Source organism: Leucopleurus acutus (assembly GCF_964270905.1).
Source record: "Leucopleurus acutus genome assembly, chromosome: 3".
Lineage (NCBI taxonomy): Eukaryota > Metazoa > Chordata > Mammalia > Artiodactyla > Delphinidae > Leucopleurus > Leucopleurus acutus.
The window spans coordinates 58,686,681-58,701,814 of record NC_139145.1 but is presented as its reverse complement, the minus strand read 5'-3'; the positions used below and the strand labels follow the sequence as shown (position 1 = coordinate 58,701,814).

The window sequence follows — 15,134 nt, the reverse complement described above, 5'->3', positions numbered from 1 at the left end:
AAAAAAAAGAAGCCACATGTGTTTCTATTCAGGATTCAATTAAGATATTATGAGATTCAAGTAGGATAAGAAATGAAATAAAAATTAAAACTAAATGTTATTTATTCCTCACAGTGTAGTACATGGAACATATGTTAAAGTTGTGAACTTAAACAACACTCATCTTTTTCACACATACGCTTGGCTTCTTGGCCTTTCTAGCCTCAGCTATCATGTGCCTGTTCCTTTGAAAATTCTGCTTTGAGCTGAGCTGGTTCCTAGGGTAGTTCCATCTTCAGAGTGAATCTAATTGAACCCATACAATTTGCTGGTAGAATCCACCAACACCCGAAGGATATTAATATTTGGAAAAAAGAGAAGATTCTAGGGTGTAGATGAAGGAAAGAACAGCAGTAGGGCAGAGCTTAATGAGTGAATTTCCACTAGATATGTTGTTTGAAGTCAAAGAGTAAGAGGATATTGGGAATTCCCTGGCGGTCCAGTGGTTAGGACTCTGTGCTTTCACTGACAAGGGTGCGGGTTCAATCCCTGGTCCGGGAACTAAGATCCCATAAGCCTTCTGGCACGGCCAAAAAAAAAAAAAAGAGTAAGAGAATATTGAACTTAGAGATGACCTTCCCTCACAATATTTCAAGTTTTCCTGCTCTGTTGAGTCACATGACCCCTTCAGGCAGTAGTACTCTAAGTTTTACTTTAGTAACTTAACTTCCAAGATGAACCAATGCCTAATTTCAAAGAGTCCTCTTATTTTGGTGAGGGTTTTCTTGGGTGATATTTACTCTTAGGGTCCCATTTGTTCCTTTCTTCATCCAGAAAATATTGAGGGTCTCATATCTGCTAACATTACACATACATAAAGAATATGATGTTCTCTCTGCCCTTGAACAACTTACGTTCTATCTCTACTTGCCTCTAAGGATCTCCCAGTTCATGTCTTACTCTCTGCAATATTTCATGATGAATTAATCTCTTGTGAACTGGGATCCATGAGTGCTGGTGATAAACTTCCTCTAGTCCCAGGAAATGTAGGGTGGGTTATCTATGAGGAAAAGGTACAGAAAGAGTAAAACAGAAAATAAAGTTAAGAATTAATTGGGCCAAACTGGAATAATAATACAGTTACCAGCAAATAATGTTCGTGCTTTCCTCTTTCCTATGAGAACCCAGAAATAAGAGATCTAGCAAAAGAGGCTTGGGGCTTTTGAGAACAAGCTCTCCTCATCTGCTTTGGCATTAAGACGATAAAATGTCATTAGCCCTCTGATGGGCTTCCTGTTAGATTTAATGAACACCACACAGCATTACTGAAAACCAAAATTGCTATAAAGATAAAACATGTTTATCGCCTGCATGGTGTAGCAGACAAGTAAGTCAGCAATGCTTTTACAGTTGATGCAAGGTGACTGCTCAGTGGTAATTGCTTCAGTTCAAGCATGAGTAAAAAGTGTTAGCTGCAGCCCTAGCTCCAGAGGTGTGAGCACTTTCTGAGGGTGGAAGGAGAGCTGGAAAAGCATTTATGGTCTAACTATTATTTGGGTCTATGTGTTTACTCAGTTCTGTGCACCTGGAAGAGGCTGGCATTCTACGAGCTGGTCCAGGAGGGCCTGATCAGCAGTGGCCAACAGTATCCAGTGCGACACCAGGTAAAGACCCAGGGTCTCTCCCTTCTTGCTTGGATTCTGGAAAGCCATGAGATGACCTGTTTTTGTAAGACCAGGAATGTCAGTGGCTCTCTTTTTATTCTTACTTCTTTTTCTTACATGTGTGACTTCCTTGCTTACATGATTATGCAGGAGTATTTTGATTTTCCACTTAATGTACTTCAGCAGTTGAAAACAGATAACATAAGGGTGTGTGTGTGTGTGTGTGTGTGTGTGGGTGTGTGTGTGTGTGTAAAGTTATTTTCTGAAATAACTGGGTACATTTCAAATGCTTAGGCTGTCCGAACTACAACAGGCAAGATCTGGTGGCCTCATGCACAAAGATGACACTGTTAGCAAAGATCTTTTGGTTAAAGGTGATGGAAATCCACTCAAAGTAGTAAGCAGAAGGGAGACTGATAGATTGATTAACAGGTAGATCGATGAAATGGAGTTTCTCATGGAAGTGGAAAAGTTGTCAGAACCAGGGCACCACTCTGGTTGACTTCAAGTCACAGTCAGGCCTCCTCCTTCCCTGACATGTACATCATTCTGCAGACTGAATTTTATTGCCTTGACATGCACATTGCCAAACATGACCAGTCTTGCGGTTTCTTAGTTCAGAGGACCAATGGGAACTGATTCCTAATCCAAACTTTCAAGAAAGAGAATCTGCCAGATTAAATCAAGAACCCAATGGCTGGGTGAGCATAAAAAAGTTGCCTAAACTCGTATTTCCTTATTTTCCTTATTCTTGCCCAATCACTGAAGCAGTGTCATATAATACAAATATGGCTTTGGAGGCCCATCCCTGTGGCAGTTATCAGAAAGGAAGGATTATAGAGACTGCAAATGTTGTCTACCATAATCCTCTAGTAATAGAACATGATGATGATGGTAATAGTTACTAATAATTGAGCCACAATGTACCCAGACACTGTGCCTTGTGTGATCTCATTTATTCCTTGAGACAATCTTGCAAGGGATTTATTATCTCTATTTTACATGTGAGGAGCTAGAGACACAGAGAGACTAAGAAACATACCCAAGTTCACATAGTTTGTAAGTGGCAGAGGTAGGATTCAAACCCAAGTGTGTCTAGTTCCAAATCCAAGTGTATCTAGCTCTTATATTCATAGCATGGCTGGCTTGCAAGAATCCACCCAAATCCGAATGCATACATATATGCATACATAACAGATTACATAAGCGTATGTGTAAAAAGTTCTTTCCAAAAATAAGCTGGTGCCTTTCAAGTGATTAGGCTATGCAAGTAACATGTGCAGCTAAGGGCCCATTTTCGCTGGCAGCTCTAAGGGTTTTCGTTGATTCTAATCAGCCAGCATTTGCTATTTATGAATATTGTATAATTCAACTAAAAGTCACATTTGTTAAAAAAAAACAAATGCTCGAGTTAAAGCAATTCATTAGAGAGCTAATATTGCCAGATGGCAAGGGGAAAAGCATAAAATAGTTCATTGACAAATCTGCAACCCTAATGCCAGTGATGGTGTGAAGGAGCGATGGAGGAGGAAGTGGTTTTAGACTACCAAGTGCTGCAGGATGGGAGGCATCTGAAAGGTGAGAACTACTCAATCCTAGCAGCCCCATGAAATCATGCCCTCCTACCCTGCCTCCATTTCAGGGTTTTTTCTTGTTCTTATAGAGACTTTGTAGGTCAGGCTGGTGAGCCCAAAATTAGCTTTGAATACATTCTCCCTTTCATCAGTGTTGCTGGTTGGTGTATATTCCTAGGCCAGTGGGAAATAGGAACTGTTTACTGATTATTTTTATCTGCATCTGGCCCAGGACTCTCCTTCAAATTCAAAAGACTGTTAAGAACACATCTTTAAAAAAAAATTTATTTTATTGAAGTATAATTGATTTACAACGTTGTGTTAGTTTTTGCTGTACAGCAAAGTGATTCAGATATATGTGTGTGTATATTTACATATATACACCTATTCTTTTTTATATTCTTTTCCATTCTGGTTTATCATAGGACATTGAATACAGTTCCCTGTGCTACACAGTAGGACCTTGTTGTGTATCCATTCTCTATATAATAGTTTGCATCTGCTAATCCCAAACGTCCAATCCTTCCCTCCCCCACTCCCACTCCCCCTTGGCATCCACAGGTCTGTTCTCTTTGTCTATGAGTCTATATCTGTTTCGTGGATGGGTTCATTTGTGTTCCATTTTAGATTCCACACATAAGTGATATCATATGATATTTGTCTTTCTCTTTCTGACTTACTTCACTTAGTATGGTAATTCCTAGGTTCATCCATGTTGCTGCAAGTGGCATTATTATAGCTGAGTGATATTCCATTGTGTATATTTACCACATCTTCTTTACCCATTCATCTGTCAATGGACATTTAGGTTGCTTCCATGTCTTGGCTATTGTAAACAGTGCTGCTATGAACATAGGGGTGCATGTATCTTTTCGAATTGTAGTTTTGTTCGGATATATGCCCAGGAGCGGGATTGCTGGATCATATGGCGACTGTATTTATAGTTTTTTTGAGGAACCGCCATGCTGTTTTCCGTAATGGCTGCACCAATTTACATTCCCACCAACAGTGTAGGAGGGAGGAACCCATCTTTCTGACAGAAGAGAGGGAAGGAGTCGCCATCGCTCCACTTCCCAAATGTCCTAACTCCTCTTGTATAATCCCTTCTCTCCAGTACTATACCTGGCTGTTGAGTCATGAGTCACAGTTTTCATGGACTGAGCTGGACAGAGCTTATATCTTCCAGTTACTCTATGGGTGACCTAACCATACTTTTCAGCATACCTCTGCACCAGTGATAGGACAGTAGAGAGATGTTCCTCTGTGTTCTGTTCTGTCCTTTTGGTACTTTAGAGTTTTAGGACTCAAATTATGTTCTGCAATGTTTGGAGGGAATATGGCATAAAGATGAAGATTATGGTTTAGAATCAGATCTGAATTGAATTCCAACTTCAAACTTACTTGCTGGGTGAGCATAAGCAAATTGCTTAAATTCATGTTTTCTTAATTACCCCATCTGTAAATTGGGTATAATTATAACACCTATCTTATCTGGTTGCCATGATAACTAAAGAAGAAAGAGCTGAATATAGTGCTTGACATATAGTATTAATAAAGGTCTAATTTTTTTTTAATTATTTATTTGGCTGCGTCAGGTCTTAGTTGTGGCATGTGGAATTTTTCGTTGCGTTGTGCGGGCTTTTCATCGTGTCACACAAGCTTCTCTCTAGTTGTGGCACTCAGGCTCCAGAGCACATGGGCTCAGTAGTTGCAGCACGCGGTCTCTCTAGTTGTGGCACATGGGCTCCAGAGCACGCAGGCTCAGTAGTTGCAGCTTGCGGGCTCTCTAGTTGTGGCTCATGGGCTCTAGAGTGCATGGCCTCGATAGTTGTGGTGTGCGGGCTCAGTAGTTATGGTGTGCGGGCTCAGTTGCCCCGCAGCATGTGGGATCTTAGTTCCCCAACCAGGGATCAAACCTGCGTCCCCTGCATTGGAAGGTGGATTCTTAACCACCGGACCACCAGGGGAGTCCCAAATGTCTAATCTTTTTATTCCTTTTTTTCTGGGATACTTTCGTTTCATGCAGTCTGTGTGGTGGCCTTCGCTGGTAGCATCTTAGCGAGAATTCAGTAGTTCTCATTTCTGAACCCAGATACAGACCCTCTAAGGTTGTCTGGGTCATCCTGACATCTGTACAGTCCCGTCACCCCCAGCCACCCTCCTGGAGATGGCATGAGGAGAATTTATCAGTTCTGCCTGAGAAAAAGGAAAAAAACTTGGTTGCTTTCATTCCCAAGTAGAACCTGCCTTTCACTGATTCTGTTGCCCTTAGTGTTTCATGACGAAAGTGCAGTTGCTTCCAAAAGGCTTCCTAGTGGCGCCTGAGTCTCCTTTCACTTGTGTCTGAGACCTTCTCAGGAACCGGCACCTTCTGACACCAACACCTGCAACAGTGGCAGCCATGGGAATAGAGAGAGGCCTGCTGTGACCGATCCCCCCTCACATGTGTTCTTTGTAGTTGTTTTTCCCTACTGATGAATTCTTTGGCTATGTCCGCACACTGTTCATTCATTTTCACAGTCCACAGAAGCCTAGGCTAAGATGCCACGCTCTGAAGGGATCAATGGGGACATCACCAGGTGATGTTTCCTGCAGGATAAACAAGTCGGGCATTAAGTCTGTTAATCCCAATTGTTGGCCACTTTCTCCAGCCTTGCCTCTGTGTGAGCAGACCTGGACCACAGGCTTCTTATTTCCTCGGCAGCTCAGTGAGACTGAACAGGGAAAGAAAAGGAGCTGAGTAGGGAGTGCACAGCACACAGTCATCCTTCAGATGGAGGAGTGTGTTGGGGGGCTGAGGGCATTAAAGGGCCAGTCATTCGTGCTTACAACTCTTTTAACGTTCTCAGTGTGCAAGCTCTGAACAGGGTTTAATGAGTGCCCTCTTGTGACAGTTCCTAGAGAGAATCCCAAGAGGTTATAGAAAGACTGTCCCTGCCTTCAAGAGAGCTAGTCTGGCTTCAGGGCCCCTGGCTGCTTTGCTATCTTGTCTGGTCCTTCCAGGCTCCTCTTTCTACACTTCATGGGATCTCAGGACTTACCTAAGGCAGCAGTAAATTAATTTTAGAGTGAGAGATATTCGCTATTTTCAGAAGAGCTCAGAATTCAAAAGAGCTCAGAGCTCAGCCAAAGAATTCGTCAGTGGAGGAATTCCGAAATGCACAACACTGCCAAAGATAACATTATAGCTTTTCAAGGAACACCCCAGAGGATCTGGGGCTGAAGTGTGAAAGGTTAATTAGGTAGGTGAGGCAACTAAGGCCATGAGGTTTCCTTAGAGAAGCTTAGTTTATTTTTTTATTTTATTTTTTTGGGGGGGGCTTTCATTCTTCTGTGTTGTTGCCTGCATTATCTCTGTCTCTTTTTTTTACGGGGGTACAGTTGTTTTACAATGTTGTGTTAGTTTCTACTGTACAGTGAAGTAGAGTTCCCTGTGCCATACAGCAGGTTCTCATTAGTTATCCATTTTATACATATTAGTTAGTGTATATATGTCAGTCCCAATCTCCCAATTCAGCCCACCCCCGATTTCCCCCCTTGGTGTCCATACGTTTGTTTTCTACGTCTGTGTCTCTATTTCTGGCTTGCAAACAGGTTCATCTGTATAGAGAAGCTTAGTTTAGAGTGACTGCACAGGGGTTCTCAAGGTATGGTTCCCAGAGCCACACTGACAATACGTATCAAATCTGCAATTCTCGGGCTGGGGCCCGGCCATCTGTGCTTTAAGGAGGCCTCCAAGTGATCCTGATGAACCCTAAGGTTATAGAGTTGAGAGTAAATATTTCTGAGATTGTCTGATACCTTTGGAGGCTCAGAAACCATGCAGGGAAGCCATCTGTTTATGATTCTTACAGGAAGCCCAGCAATTGTGTGTTCCTGGGACCATTACATAACTTTTCTGAGTCCCAGTTTCTTTCTCTGTAAAATGGAGATAGTAGTAGTGTCTACCTTACAGCGTTGTTGGCAAGAATTAAATGAGATAATACACACAGCCTGGAGAACACTGTTTAGTAAATGGTAGTTATTTTTATGATTTTTCAAGGTATGAGTCTATCCTTCAGCTTCAGAATTTAGGTCTGAGTTGTTCTGAGTAGTCTCTGTGGGAAGGCTTTATTATAGAGCAGATTTTTTTTAAAGCGCCTTTTTGTGTCCTCGGGGGATTGTTTTTGCCCTGGTTTGCTGCATCTCTTTACTCTGTGGAAGACGGACAGTTTATGTGCCCTAGTTTTATAGGGAGATTCATGCTCTTATTTGTCTTAGGGATTCCTACCTCCCTGACTAAATCACCTCCCCACGGAGGGGCTCCATGGAGACTCCATCTCTGATTCTCCCCCAGAAAGAAGCCATGATCCTTAAATTTGGGGGAATCCATAGAGGAGTACCGTCAACATGCATTTTTCCACATCATGAGTGACTGCAGCCTCAGGCCTTGTTTGAGAATTTAGAAAGCATGCCGTTCCACTAACCTGCTCACCCTCAACTTCTGCTGTTGTCATGGCAACGATAGTCCTGGGAGATGTGTGCATATCTTTATCAGGAAAAAAAAAATAAGATCTGCGATCTATGTGGGTGGAGCAGCTCCCTCCCGTCAGTATCCTCCACTCTCACCTTGCATCTCCCAGCCCAGGAGTGCCAGCTTGCCTTAGTTGTGTCTAGTAGCTGAGGAAAGTAAGTCGTTGTGTAAGATACACTTTTACCTTCCGGGGGCGTGGAGCTCATCATGTCTGTTGGAGTTCTCTATGTAGCTTATCTTGTGTGTTCTGACCTGGCCTGGAGGGAGGGAGGGAGGTGGTGTGAGAAGGGGAATTAGAATTCTCTACCCAGGAGAAGCCAGGAAGTTTAAGTCTCTGCTGGCTCCATCCGTGACTTTCTTCAACCCCTTCTTAGGAGAACACTCTGCACCTCTATTTTTAATGGTCATGTAAATAAAAAACTAGAATGAAGAATTCCTGCTTTTCCTGAAATCAAAAGTTTCTGTTCAATAAATAGATTCTGAGATATTTCTTTCCCTCCACCCTGTATTCCCTGCACCTCTCTCATTTTTCCTACACCCATTCTTCCAGGTTCAGTAGCCCTGGGCAGGATACAGTCAGGATTGGGGCCGTGATACATAGTAAAAGAATTTCTTCTATGTCAGAGACCCACAACAGATCATGTGCCTCCTGAAAATCGAGTCCCTTGTGCACTCAGACGTGTGCTCCTGGGCATACATTTTGGAGAGGAGAGTGTAGTGAGGAGAGAGGAGGGGCAGGAACTGTTCTCTTAGGCTGCAGTTTCCTTCAAATCCCACAGATGCAGAGAAGCAGCTAATGCAGGGTCAGGAAATGGAGACTCATTACAGTCCTTTGGTTATCATTGATCCATCTAATGAGCCACTGGAGCAGTACAGTCTGGCCTCTGCAAACTTCATCATGAGAAACAACTTCTGTGTATGTCTTAGGAAAATAATACACTTCATTCTTTTGTTTGAGTGTTGCTTGGGACAGGAGAGTTTCTGAATAACCCTCCCTTCTAGCTTTCTCTACACACCGTCCTTTGTAGCTGAATTTCTTTTTTGGGGGGGGGGGAACAAAATTTTATTCTAAAATGCTGGAACAGATTTTCTTCTTTTTTTTTTTTTAACATCTTTATTGGGGTATAATTGCTTTACAATGGTGTGTTATTTTCTGCTTTATAACAAAGTGAATCAGCTATACATATACATATATCCCCATATCTCTTCCCTCTTGCATCTCCCTCCCTCCCACCCTCCCTATCCCACCCCTCTAGGTGGACACAAAGCACCGAGCTGATCTCCCTGTGCAATGCGGCTGCTTCCCACTAGCTATCTACCTTACGTTTGGTAGTGTATATATGTCCATGCCTCTCTCTCGCTTTGTCACAGCTCACCCTTCCCCCTCCCCATATCCTGAAGTCCGTTCTCTAGTAGGTCTGTGTCTTTATTCCTGTCTTACTCCTAGGTTCTTCATGACCTTTCTTTCCCTTAAATTCCATATATATGTGTTAGCATACGGTATTTGTCTCTCTTTCTGACTTACTTCACTCTGTATGACAGACTCTAGGTCTATCCACCTCATTACAAATAGCTCAATTTCATTTCTTTTTATGGCTGAATAATATTCCATTGTATATATGTGCCACATCTTCTTTATCCATTCATCCGATGATGGGCACTTAGGTTGTTTCCATCTCCGGGCTGTTGTAAATAGAGCTGCAATGAACATTTTGGTACATGACTCCTTTTGAATTATGGTTTTCTCAGGGTATATGCCCAGTAGTGGGATTGCTGGGTCATATGGTATTTCTATTTGTAGTTTTTTAAGGAACCTCCATACTGTTCTCCATAGTGGCTGTACTGTAGCTGAATTTTTAAGCCCCTTATCGAAAGGGAAATTCAAGTTTCTGTTGGGGAGATCCTAGGGTCTCAGGGACCAAGGAAGGGTGTGTGTGTGTGTGTGTTACCAACTCTGCTACCTGACTTGGCTCAAAAACAACAGGCCACCTGTATGTTTGAGAGCTTTGTGGGGAAGCGGAAGTGGCGGGTGACGGTCAGCAGTTCATTCTGTGGGAAAGAGTGCTTGGATTGTATAAGAATTGGTGGGCTTGGAGCGCCTCCCTGGGAGGTGCTTGGACAAGAAAGACCTATTTATGGCCTGGTTTGAGGGCAGAGGGGTAGTGATAACTTGTAATGCCTTTAAGCTTTGCAGCTCCAGCAGGCGTTGCCCTCAGCCTCACTGATTCTAGTAAACTAGAAACAAGAGCTGGTCCCCAGCAACAGCAAGGATCTTTAATGACAAATATTTTCAGAGCAACTCAGTCCAGATTCCAAAAGAACTTGAAAAGTTCTTTTTCTCAGAGGCAGTTAGCTTTGCAGTTGAGAAGGTCATTGCCTAACCTGGAGAAACATATTCAGGTCAAGCACTGGCTGGAGACTAGGGGCCTCTAGGGGAGGGTCATAAGAGAGCTCAGTCAGTGCCAGGAGGCCTGGAAATGAGCCTGTGGGCTGGAGAGGAGCCTCTCTCTGCCTCAGCACTTGGAGCTTGTTACCCACAGTTATAGAAAGGACAGGGAGAAGAGATGGATACTGTTCCACTCTCATCTCAGTGAGACCAAGAGCTTCCCCAGCAGTACGCTGCCTGGAAAGGTCTAACTCCAAGGCAGTGGGCTAGGTGAAGGATGTGAGAAGGCAGTCCTGAGGATGGCAGTACCAAAGGAAACAAAGGGAAAAAAAGGATGTTTTTGCATAGTTTTAAAATAGGAAATGGAGAGCTTTGTAGAAGTCAGACTGAAGAGGTTAACTACAGAAGGTTAGGGTGTGAAAAGGTAACTTTCAGGAACCAAATTTGCATCCACAAGACAACAAGAATGATGGGAAGTTTATTGTTGCTAGAGTCGTGTCCCTGGGCTGCTGAATCCCAAGCAGAGTACCCTAAGCCTCCCGATTCTAGCTGCGATTGCATGTGAAAAACAACCAAACAGACTTTAAAAAGAAGGAAAGCCTGTCCTGTACAGAAAGTCTGAACAAACAAGTTTGTTGTTGATGGTCCAAGAAAGCCTGCCAGCTTGGGTTTACTTCCAACATTGGCCCAATCCCGTGTCCAGAGCTGTTGCTCTAGGTGACATCGTGGGCCAAGCTGAGTAGTGAGGTGACATTCCCCAAGTCACCTCTCTTATTTTCTTTGACTCTGCGTCATAGATACTGTCTTACCCAAGCACACATATGTCATATGTCTGTTTCCATAGTCACCTGGTGTCACCCAAAGGTCTGTGACAAAGCTAGAAGCTTCAGCCAGTGTAAATGACTTATGTTAGATGCACACCAAGCTCCATGTCAGAGTTTTGGGGGGAGAAGGGCATCACCAGATGTGTAAACAGCCCTGAGATGGATGCCCTTGAGCCTGAGGCTGGCTCTGTGTGTGATGATGAGCAAGGAATATTAGAAGTTAGCAGAAGTTCCCTTCTCTCAGCTAATGCCTATTAGTAGGGAGGTGTGTGTGTCAGTTGGAGGGTCTTTGTCGTTGAAGTTTCAAAGTTTTTGAATCCTGTGCTGTTGCCCCCCTGGGTTGTAGAAATAGTATTTTAGAACAAGAGAAAGGAAGACTATATAATAGCTGTTATTTATGGAGAACTGTGATAAGGACTTTACATGTATTGCGTCCTTAAACAAGAGAGAAGTGATTATTATTCCCATGTTCTAGATTAGGAAAATTGAGGCTCCCAGGAATTAAATGACTTCCTTACAGTCATCCTTCCTTACATCTAGTTGGTGTTTTTTGCTCACTATTATATTCCCAGTATTGAGGCAGCTGTCTAGTACATGATGGTGCTTAATAAATATTTGTTGAACTCATCAGGGAATAGCAATGGCTGAGGCTATATTTGAACCCATGTCTGCCTGCTGCTGAACTCTATGCATTTAAATAATACACTACTTTGTCCCACTTGCCAGGTGAAGCGAATAGTTGGGTAACTAGGAGAAGACTATTCACTGTCTGAGTTCCAGGCCGACTGTAGGGGTCTATAGTATTTTCCCATTCCTGCTGTAATCAGTTTCTGCAAACCTTGTGACTTAAAGCAATACAGATTTATTATGTTACAGTTCTAGAGGTCAGAAGTACAAAATGGGTTTTACTGCTGGCTAAAATGTAGGTAGGTTCCTGCCACTATGTAACAAGGATCCACTTTCCTTCAGTTTCCAATAACATGTTCCTCATTTCCATCTGAGCCCTCCCTGGCAGCACCTTTAATGTCCATATTTCTACAACAGTCTGTTCATGACAAGTTAGGTATTCCCCAAGACAATATATGTTTTCTCTACCATACTCCTCACTTCTGAGTCCTCTCTGGCAGAGTCATTAATATCCATATTTCTACTAACAGTCTTTTCAAGGTAATCCAGGCAATTTCTTCATGCTCCTCAAAGCCCTCCAGTCTCTGCCCACTGCCCAATTCCAAAGCCACTTTTACATTTTTACTTATTTGTAACAGCAACACTCCACTTCCAGATACCAAAATCTGTATTAGTTCCTAGGGCTGCCATAATGAATGACCACGAACTGGGTGATTGAAAACAATACAAATTTATTACCTTATAGTTCTGGAAACCAGAAGTCCAAAACGGGTTTCTCTGGGTTAAAAATCAGCATGTTGGGGCTTCCCTGGTGGCACAGTGGTTAAGAATCCGCCTGCCAATGAGGGGGACACGGGTTCGAGCCCTGGTCCGGGAAGATCCCACATACCGCGCCCGTGTGCCACAAGTACTGAGCCTGCGCTCTAGGGCCTGCGAGCCACAATTGCTGAGGCCCGCGTGCCTAGAGCCTGAGCTCTGCTACAAGAGAAGCCACCGCAGTGAGACGCCTGCACACCACAACGAAGAGTAGCCCCCGCTCACTGCAACTAGAGAAAGCCCACGTGCAGCAACGAAGACCCACCCAAAAAGCAGCCAAAAAAAAAAAAAAAATCAGTGTGTTGGAAGGGCTGCATTCCTTCTGGAGGCTCTAGGGGAGGACCTTTTTCCTTGTCTTCCAGCTCTCAGGCTGCCTTCATTTCTGGGCTTAGTGGCTCCTTGCTCCATCTTCAAAGCCAGCTACGTAGCATCTGCTAATCTCACTCTGACTCCCCTGCCTCCCTCTTTCCCTTGTAAGGACCCTTGCGATTACATTGGGCCCACCTAGATAATCCAGGATAATCACTCTAGCACAAGATCCTTAATTTAATCACATCTGCAAAGTCTTTTTTTACCATGTAACATAACATATTCACAGGTTTCAGGAGTTCCTAGGACCTGGGCATCTCTGGGGCACCATTATCCTGCCTACCTCAGAGTCATTTATGTGCAGGCAGCAGTGGCTGTGTGTGTCTGTGTGTAAATTTCAGTAGAGACGAAGGTAAAATAAGGTGCATATTAGGACCCTGAAGAGGGTGTAGTCAGTGTGGACTAGACTTTAAAAGCCTTTTAAAAGCTATTAATTGCCAGAAGTTTGCTGGAGACATATCCATCACCCGCTTTCTCTCCAGACCTTAGCTAATTAGGAATCGATGCATGGGGCCAACTGAGGAAATCAAAGTTCAGAATCAGGCTTATTATTGGTAAAGAAGTTCTGGAGAATACCACAGGGCCTCTAGCAATGCAAGGGAAGAATACCACAGGGCCTCTAGCAATGCAAGGGAAGAAAATCAAGAATGGCAGACCTCTCCCTTAGTGAGGAAGGGGAACTGTCCTGGTTCGATTGGCTGAGCTAGAGCAGAGAAAGAGAATTAATTAGGTAAGAGGTATGTCATGAAAGAACAGTAACTGTTGATGCTAATTTGGCGCAGTCAGGAAACACAATCCAGGGAATTCCCTGGCAGTCCAGTGGTTAGGACTCCATGCTTCAAATGCAGGGGTGGGGGGGTGGGAGGCGGGTTTGATCCCTGGTCGCGGAACTAAGATCCCACATGCCGCGCGGCGCAACCAAAAAATTAAATATTTTAAAATAAAATAAATAAATGAATAAAGGGCATGGTAGCTAGCAAAAAAAGTCAGTCACTATTTCTAAATCTCACTTTTCCTCAGGGATGCCTCCTGTGTCAGGGGCAGGGTGGTTGTAGGCCAATTCTGTGGATACACATGCATTCAGGATTTGTTTGTTTGTTTTTTAGGAGCATTTTGCCTAACAAACCTATTCTCACACTAGCTACCTCCTTGAGATCCTAACAGGCTAAGCACTTCCAAAGCCTGGAGCATCTCAGCACTCTCAGCAGCTCTGACTGGAGACTAAATCACCCTCTTGCCTCTGACAGTGACTAGCCATGAGACCCATGGAAGGTTCTCCTTGGAGGCCAGCATCCCCTAGAGGCTCCTTGTGTCACTAAGATGTCGATGGGACTGCTGTCCCTCAATCTGCAGCCAGAGGGGTTGTGTTTCTAGTCAATGATCAGTGTCATGTCAATTTCCCTTTGTTGGACCAAGTATAAATTGATTCTAAACACCTGCCTTGGGGAAATTTCTGTAGGGAAGATGAGCTTTTCAGTGTGCTCTCTCTAATTCTGGGCACTTAGAGATATAAATTAGTTTCCTTGGTCTTTTCACACTCAGGGTCACAACCTTGCCTCCAAGATACTAGCCTTCTATTTTTTTTTTTTTTGTGGTTCGCGGGCCTCTCACTGTTGTGGCCTCTCCCGTTGTGGAGCACAGGCTCTGGACGCGCAGGCTCAGCGGCCATGGCTCACAGGCCCAGCCGCTCCGCGGCATGTGGGATCTTCCTGGACTGGGGCACGAACCCGTGTCCCCTGCATCGGCAGGTGGACTCTCAACCACTGAGCCACCAGGGAAGCCCAGATACTAGCCTTCTAAATGGTTGTGATTTGAAGGGCACTAGGAAGATCATCACAAAACTCACCTAACAGGCAGGTCCCTAGAACTTTACCATTAACCACCACCACTAGAAGCATCCTCTTTTAAAATACCCCTTCATTCATTCATTCATTCATATCCTCTCTCTTCCTCCCTCCTTCCCTCTCCCTCTCTCTCTCTCTCTCACACGCGCACACACACACACATAAAGTATTAGACTATCCCGTCCAAGGGTGCTCTCCTTGGCTTGGCTTCAGTGTAGAATTTGGTTGGAACTTCCTATAGTCATTAAACAAACATTTGTTAAGTACCTACTTACAGCCAGTCTTTGTTCTAGGTGATGCGAATACGATACTAAATATAACACAGTCCTGTCCTCATCATCTAGTGGGGGAGACAGAAATGTAAAGAAATAAGGTGGAAATATTACAGTGTCAGGACCGTAATAGTGCCATGTATAGGCAGGTCCAATAAGGAAGCGTGTCGGTCCAGAATGGGACCCAGAGTCTATCTATGTTGTAATCCATGCAAACCCCATGTAAATATGGTCAGCGGGTTCATCTTTCCCGACAAGGACCTCTT

General features: G+C 43.8%; 1 protein-coding gene across 1 annotated transcript in view; it reads left to right on the top strand.

Annotated features, from left to right (window-relative positions):
• The window catches only part of LOC309958909 (uncharacterized protein), a gene marked incomplete at both ends in the record, with an annotated part of 97,705 nt that overhangs the window by 68,494 nt on the left and 14,077 nt on the right, over positions 1-15,134 (top strand). Inside the window, one exon of the mRNA XM_082835036.1 lies at positions 1,555-1,643. Coding sequence (XP_082691162.1) covers positions 1,555-1,643 — 89 coding nt within the window. The remainder of the gene's footprint in view (positions 1-1,554; positions 1,644-15,134) is intronic.